Source organism: Piliocolobus tephrosceles, chromosome 20 (assembly GCF_002776525.5).
Source record: "Piliocolobus tephrosceles isolate RC106 chromosome 20, ASM277652v3, whole genome shotgun sequence".
Classification (NCBI taxonomy): Eukaryota; Metazoa; Chordata; class Mammalia; order Primates; family Cercopithecidae; genus Piliocolobus; species Piliocolobus tephrosceles.
This window is the reverse complement of record NC_045453.1, coordinates 21,670,483-21,678,854: the sequence shown is the minus strand read 5'-3', so window position 1 is coordinate 21,678,854 and position 8,372 is coordinate 21,670,483. Positions and strand designations below refer to the sequence as shown.

At 42.7% G+C, this 8,372-nt stretch overlaps 1 protein-coding gene across 3 annotated transcripts in view; it reads right to left on the bottom strand.

Moving 5' to 3' along the window:
- Nucleotides 1–8,372, bottom strand: part of ARFGEF2 (ADP ribosylation factor guanine nucleotide exchange factor 2) — a 114,092-nt gene that overhangs the window by 51,284 nt on the left and 54,436 nt on the right. For all 3 annotated transcript variants that reach the window (XR_002727087.1, XM_023195315.2, XM_023195316.1), the window contains exons 15-16: nt 2,114–2,225; nt 1,367–1,572 (exon numbers count right to left, since the gene is read on the bottom strand). Coding sequence is in view for 2 of the 3 variants with exons in the window: in XM_023195315.2 (XP_023051083.1) it covers nt 1,367–1,572; nt 2,114–2,225 (318 nt within the window). In the remaining variant the exon portion in view is untranslated. The remainder of the gene's footprint in view (nt 1–1,366; nt 1,573–2,113; nt 2,226–8,372) is intronic.

Sequence of the window (8,372 nt, the reverse complement as noted above, 5' to 3'; positions counted from 1 at the left end):
TTTTTTTTTTTTTTTTTTTTTTTTTTGAGACAGAGTCTCACTTTGTTGCCCAGGCTGGAGTGCAGTGGCATGATCTCAGCTCACTGCAAGCTCCGCCTCCCAGGTTCACGCCATTCTCCTGCCTCAGCCTCCTGAGTAGCTGGGACTACAGGCACCCACTACCATGCCCAGCTAATTTTTTTGTATTTTTAGTAGAGACGGGGTTTCACTATGTTAGCCAAGATGGTCTCGATCTCCTGATCTTGTGATCCACCCGCCTCGGCTTCCCAAAGTGCTGGGATTACACGTGTAAGCCACCGCACCCAGCCGACATATTTCTAATTTAATGTTCAATGGAGATAACATGAGTTTATTTCTTTGAGACAGAATCTACCTCTGTCATCCAGGCTGGTGTGCAGTGGTGCAATCTTGGCTCACTGCAGCCTCTGCCTCCCAGGTTCAAGCAATTCTCCTGCCTCAGCCTCCGAGTAGCTGCGATTACCCAGCTAATTTTTTTTTTTGTATTTTTGGAAGAGATGGGGTTTCACCATGTTGGCCAGGCTGGTCTCAAACTTCTGACCTCAAGTGATCTGCCCGTTCTAGCCTCCCAAAGTGCTGGGATTGTAGGGGAGAGCCACTGTGTTTGGCCCAAACATGAGCTTCTGAGTTGAAGAAATTCATATTCAATCCTGGCTCTGCTCCTTACTAGCTGATTAATTTCGGACCGGTTGCTTCATCTCTCAGATTCTCAATTTCCTCATCTGTAAAACAGGGATACTATTCCTGGGCTTGCCATTCATTAAATTAAATGCATGTAAAACCCATGGCATGGCCCATACACAGGGGGTATTTAATAATTGTTTGTTCCTCTTCCTATTTCCACTTCTTACAAAATCACGAACTGCCCTGCCCATCAGAAAAGGTCCCCAGATAAAATCACGCACTTTGATGGTTTTTATTAGTTATGTAGCTATTTCTGTAACCTTGTCATCAGTATGTAATTAAAGAAAAACCAAAATCCTTGAGATCTACCCCATATATTAAATCAGGGGAACTGTTTCTGATTAGGGAAGAGGTGCCCAACTGTCTCCTCTCAACTTATGAAACTACTCTTTTACAGTTGCTAACAGCATGGGCTTTAACTGCGTGATCTTGGGCAAGTTAACCTCTCTGGTCCTCAATCTCTCTGTCTGTAGAATAGGGACATAAACAGATTGCTGTGAGGTCTTACGTGAAATAATCCCTTACCACAGTGCCTGGCCCACAGTAAACAAAAGCTTCAGTTGCTTGGCACAGATATACAAAGACTAAACCCCAACCAAATTAAAATTAGTGTTCTGAGGCAGGCAAACAGATGATCTGGGAGGGACTCAAAATCAGTGCTTACCCTTGGTTGCATTCTATGTATCTTGCAGCAAACTTCTCCATTAATCGGTCAATCTTTTGGGCTTCCCCAGGTAGGCGGAAACCTTCTAGGAATGTCCGCAGGGCTGAGACAAATTCTTTTTCACAGAAGTCAAGTTGGTCCACGTAGGCATACATCACCTCCTTGTTGAACCTTGTGCTATCTCCCAGAAAATCGCCTACTTGGGTCTAAAACATACACACTCACTTATATCTAGAAATTGTCAAATACAAACCCACAGCAAAACCCAGCAGCCAAAGGGTGGAGTCAGAATAGCCTGGCCCTAACTGCCCAGAATAGGCTGGAATGCTAAAAAAGATAGGGAACTCCCTGACCTGCCCACCCACCCACCCATTCCAGAAGCAGCCTGTCCTGCATGGATGAAGGAAAAGGAGGAGGCACAACAGACTTAAAATGGAGAGAATGATGGGGCACACTCAGGAGGTTAGTTGCAGACAGGCAGCCAGAAGAACTGTTTCTGGCAGTCAAGGAACACTTCCAGCTCTGATACTTTTTCAGAAAAAATATGCAGCCACCTGCTGGGAGGCTAGTTTATTCCCATCAAAGAGCTTTCTGCAACACTAGCCAAAGGAATACGCAGGACTGCTGTAACCAGGGGGTGGACAATAGACAAGGTACTCAGGGCCAGCCAATCTTGAGGTTAAAACTGGTGAGGGCTCACAATCACCTGACAGAACTCACATGCAAGTGCTACACCCCCAGCCTTACGGAATCCAGGCGCTCCTCCTGGTGCAGGAATTGGGCTATATCTTCAACTGACGTTCCCAGCATGCCCTGCTCCTGGAGAAACTGGATCCCCCTCTTGGGTTTCTTGTTGAACCTGTTTCAAGCATAGATGGGATGCAAGTTGCTTATTTCAAAATCTGGAGGACAGCAAAAGCTGGTATTTGAGATAAATTATAATAAAATACTATGAACATGCCATCACATATAAGCTAGCAAGGTCATGTCTGTACTGGCAGCTTTTCCAAATTCCATCTTCAATTTCTGACCCAGCTACACCTGGTCAGAGTCTGCTGGTTGTCACCTCATATCCACTATCTCATTCTCAACACTAACAGAACCCTACATGTTTAGTTGGGCACACTGCCATGTAGAATAAAAACAACATTTCCCTACCTCCCTTAAATAAAGGATGGCCATGTGATAAACTTTCAGCCAGCGAGATAGGAGCAGAAGTGGTGTGGGTACTTCTAGGAAGGACCCTTAAACAAAGCCAACTCAGGTGGGAAGTCTGCTCTTTCCTCTTTTTGTTCTTTCCCTCCTCTTCTCCAGAATGTTTGTGGGATGGCTGGTACTCCAGCAGTCATCTTATACCATGAGACCACCCTCACTGGCTAAGTATGGTGAAACAGACAGATAAAAGGAGCCAGGATCTATGATGTCCTTAAGAGCCACTGTAGCAGCCTTAGACTGTCTGCTTTTGGATTTCCTTGAGGGAGAAATACAAAGTTAAGCATGTTATTTTGTATTTATTTGTTTCTTTCTCTACTTTTTTTGCTTTTGTTTTTGTTTTTTTAATTTAAGAGACAGGGTCTCACTGTGTTGACCAGGCTGGTCTGGAACTCCAAGTGATCCTCCCATCTTGGCCTCCCAAAGTGCTGGGATAACGGGTGTGAGCCACCATGCCCATTCCATTTTTTATTTCCTGTTAAAGGAAGGCAAAGCTAACCAATGTATAGACTCAACTTATTATTTACCAGGCCTGAGCTGCAGGGTGATATTCATGGGTAAGCACAAACTGGCAAGCGTCATGAAAGACACGAATGGGGCAAGGAAGGAAATTAACTTGGGGCCTGTTTAGATAGTGCAGTTGCTACAGGCCTCTGAGGAAGAGATATTTTACCAAGTCTGAGGGATGAAAAAGAGCCAAGAGAATTTTAAGCAGAAGGCACCATGGTGAAAAGAGCTGGAGGTGTTCAAGGGACTGAAAATACATTGTGTGACTCAAGGGAATTGGCAGATGAGATCAGCAAGGGAGGCCAGAGGCTGGGTCAGGCCACGATACAGAACAGAAAACCTAGAATGACTTAGGCAGAAGAGTGATAAGACTTGATTTATGTTTTAAAAAGATTAGCTGCTGTGGGCAGAACACACTGGAGGGAAGTGGGGTGGTGACAGCAGAAATGAGAAGATGAAACATGTCAGTTAATAAGTGAGTACTGTAACTTCAACTCTTAAATTGAATTTACTAAGTTAACTAATCATTCACAAGTTGGAATATATGATTGTGTATGTGTTGATGTGTGTAAAAGACTGTAAAGAAACACATAAAGATTTACCAATGATTGTGATGATGATGCTGTGGTTATATGGGAGAATGTCCTTTATTTTCCAAAGAGATTTGGTTAAGGTCTCATGATGGCTACCAATTACTTTGAAATGGTTCAGAAAAATATATACATAAATAAAACAAGATTCCATTCCAAGATGGCCGAATAGGAACAGCTCCGGTCTGCAGCTCCCAGCATGATCAATGCAGAAGACAGTGATTTCTGCATTTCCAACTCAGGTACCTGGTTCATCTCACTGGGACTGGTTGGACAGTGGGTGCAGCCCACAGAGGGCGAGCTGAAGCAGGGTGGGGCATCGCCTCACTCAGGAAGCGCCAGGGGTCGGGGGATTTCCCGTTCCTAGCCAAAGGAAGCCGGGACAGACCATACCTGGAAAATCGGGACATTCCCGCCCAAATATTGCGCTTTTCCAATGGTCTTAGCAAACGGCACACCAGGAGATTATATCCCCTGCCTGGCTTGGCAGGTCCCACGCCCACGGAGCCTTGCTCACTGCTAGCTCAGCAGTCTGAGATCAACCTGTGAGGCAGCAGCCTGGCAGGGTGACAGTCATCCATCATTGCTGAGGCCTGAGTATGTAAACAAAGCAGCCAGCAAAGCTCGAACTGGGCGGAGCCCACCACAGCTCTGCAGGGCTGCTGCCTCTGTAGACTCTACCTCTGTGGGCAGGGCATAGCTGAACAAAAGGCAGCAGAAACTTCTACAGACTTAAACGTTCCTGTCTGATAGCTCTGAGGAGAGCAGTGGTTCTCTAAGTATGGTGTTTGAGCTTTGAGAACAGACACACTGCCTCCTCAAGTGTGTCCCTGACCCCGTGTAGCCTAACTGGGAGACACCTCCCAGTAGGGGCTGACTGACACCTCATACATTGGATAGGGTGCCCCTCTGGGACGCAGCTTCCAGAGGAAGGATCAGGCAGCAATATTTGCTGTTCTGCAGCCTCTGCTGGTGATATCCAGGCAAACAGGGTCTGGAGTGGACCTCCAGCAAACTCCAACAGACCTGCAGCTAAGGGACCTGACTGTTAGAAGGAAAACTAACAAACAGAAAGGAATAGCATCAACATCAACAAAAAGGACATTCACACCAAAACCTCATCTGTAGGTCACCAGTATCAAAGACCAAAGGTAGATAAAATCACAAAGATGGGGAGAAACCAGAGCAGAAAAGCTGAAAATTCTAAAAACCAGAACACCTCTTTTCCTCCAAAAGATTGCAATTGCTCCCCAGCAATGTTCCGGAACAAAGCTGGATGGAAAATGACTTTGACGAGCTGACAGAAGTAGGCTTCAGAAAGTCGGTAATAACAAACTTCTCCGAGCTAAAGGAGGATGTTCAAACCCATTGCAAGGAAGCTAGAACTTTGAAAAAAGATTAGACAAATGGCTAACTAGAATAAGCAGTATAGAGAAGACCTTAAATGACTTGATGGAGCTGAAAAGCATGGCATGAGAACTACATGATGCATGTACAAGCTTCAATAGCTGATTTGATCAAGTAGAAGAAAGAGTATCAGTGACTGAAGATCAAATTAATGAAATAAGGAGAGAAGAGAAGTTTAGAGAAAAAAGAAACAAGCAAAGTCTCCAAGAAATATGGGACTATGTGAAAAGACCAAATCTACGTTTGATTGGTGTACCTGAAAGTGACAGGGAGAATGGAATCAAGTTGGAAAACACTCTTCAGGATATTATCCAGGAGAACTTCCCCAACCTAGCAAGGCAGGTCAACTTTCAAATTCAGGAAATACAGAGAACACCACAAAGATAGTCCTAGAGAAGAGCCACTCCAAGACACACAATTGTCAGATTCACCAAGGTTGAAATGAAGGAAAAAATGTTAAGGGCAGCCAGAGAGAAAGGTTGGGTTACCCACAAAGAGGACCCCATCAGACTAATAGCGGATCTCTTGGCAGAAACTCTACAAGCCAGAAGAGTGGGGGCCAATATTCAACATTCTTAAAGAAAAGAACTTTCAACCCAGAATTTCATATCCAGCCAAACTAAGCTTCATAAGTGAAGGAGAAATAAAATCCTTTGGACAAGTAAACACTGAAAGATTTTGTCACCATCAGGCCTGCCTTACAAGAGCTCCTGAAGGAAGCACTAAACATGGAAAGGAACAACTGGTACCAGTCACTACAAAAACATGCCAAAGTGTAAAGACCATCAATACTAGGAAGAAACTGCATCAACTAACAGGCAAAATAACCAGCTAACATCATAATGACAGGATCAAATTCACACACAACAATATTAACCTTAAATGTAAGTGGGCTAAATGCCCCAATTAAAAGACACAGACTGGCAAATTGGATAGAGTCAAGACCCATCAGTGTACTATCTTCAGGAGACCCATCTCACGTGCAGAGACACACACAGGCTCAAAATATAGGGATGGAGGAAGATCTATCAAGCAAATGGAAGGCAGGCAAAAAAAAGCAGGGGTTGCAATCCTAGTCTCTGATAAAACAGACCTTAAGCCAACAAAGATCAAAAGAGACAAAGAAGGCCATTACATAATGGTAAAGGGATCAATTTAACAAGAAAAGCTAACTATCCTAAATATATATGCACCCAATACAGGAGTACCTAGATTCATAAAGCAAGTCCTTAGAGACTACAAAGAGACTTAGACTCCCATACAATAATAATGAGAGACTTTAACACCCCTCTGTCAATATTAGACAGACCAACAAGACAGAAAGTTAACAAGGATATCCAGGAATTGAACTCAGCTCTGCACCAAGCGGACCTAACAGACACCTACAGAACTCTCCACCCCAAATCAACAGAATATACCTTTTTCTCAGCACCACATCGCACTTATTCCAAAACTGACCACATAGTTGTAAGTAAAGCACTCCTTGGCAAATGTAAAATAACAGAAATCACAACAAACTGTCTCTCAGACCACAGTGCAATCAAATTAGAACTCAGGAGTAAGAAACTCACTCAAAACCACACAACTACATGGCAACTGGACAACCTGCTCCTGAATGACTACTGGGTAAATAACAAAATGAAGGCAGAAATAAAGATGTTATTTGAAACCAATGACAACAAAGACACAACGTACCAGAGTCTCTGGACACATTTAAAGCAGTGTGTAGAGGGAAATGTATAGCACTAAATGCCCACAAGAGAAAGTAGAAACGATCTAAAATTGACACCCTAACATCACAGTTAAAAGAACTAGAGAAGCAAAAGCAAACAAATTCAAAAGCTAGCAGAAGGCAAGAAATAACTAAGATCAGAGCAGAACTAAAAGAGATAGAGACACAAAAACCCTTCAAAAAAATCAGTGAATCCAGGAGCTGTTTTTTTAAAAAAGATCAACAAAATTGATAGACTGCTAGCAAGACTAATAAAGAAAAAAAGAGAGAAGAATCAAATAGACGCAATAAAAAATGATAAAGGGGATATCACCACTGATCCCACAGAAATACAAACTACCATGACAGAATACTATAAACAACTCTATGCAAATAAACTAGAAAATCTAGAAGAAATGGATAAATTCCTGGACACATACACCATTTCAAGACTAAACCAGGAAGAAGCTGAATCTCTGAATGGACCAATAACAGGCTGTGAAATTGAGGCAATAATTAATAGCCTACCAACCAAAAAAAGTGCAAGACCAGATGGATTCACAGCCGAATTCTACCAGAGTTACAAAGAGAAGCTGGTACCATTCCTTCTGAAACTATTCCAATCAACAGAAAAAGATGGAATCCTCCCTAACTCATTTTATGAGGCCAGCATCATCCTGATACCACAGCCTGGCAGACAAAACAAAAAAAGAGAATTTTAGACCAATATCCCTGATGAACATTAATGCGAAAATCCTCAATAAAATACTGGCAAATCAAATCCAGCAGCACATCAAAAAGCTTATCCACCACGATCAAGTCAGCTTCATTCCTGGGATGCAAGGCTAGTTCAACATATGCAAATCAATAAAAGTAATCCATCACATAAACAGAACCAACGACAAAACCCACGATCATCTCGATAGATGCAGAAAATTTTGCCTTCGACAAAATTCAACAGCCCTTCGGGGTAAAAACTATCAATAAACTAGGTACCGATGGGACGTATCTCAAAATAATAAGAGCTATTTATGACAAACCCACAGCCAGTTATCATACTGAATGGGCAAAAACTGGAAGCATTCCCTTTGAAAACTAGCACAAGACAGGGATGCACTCTCTCACCACTCCTATTCAACATAGTGTTGGAAGTTCTGGAAAGGGCAATCAGGTAAGAGAAAGAAATAAAGGGTATTCAATTAGGAAAAGAGGAAGTCAAATTGTCCCAGTTGCAGATAACATGATTGTATGTTTAGAAAATCCCATCGTCTCAGCCCAAAATCTCCTTAAGCTGATAAGCAACTTCAGCAAAGTCTTAGGATATAAAATCAATTGCAAAAATCAAAAGCATTCCTTTACACCAATAAGAGATAAACGGAGAGCCAAATCGTGAGTGAACTCCCATTGACAATTGCTAGAAAGAGAATAAAATACCTAAGAATCCAACTTACAAGGAACGTGAAGGACCTCTTCAAGGAGAACTACAAACCACTGCTTAACAAAATAAAAGAGGACACAAACAAATAGAAGAACATTCCATGCTCATGGATAGGAAGAATCAATATCATGAAAATGGCCA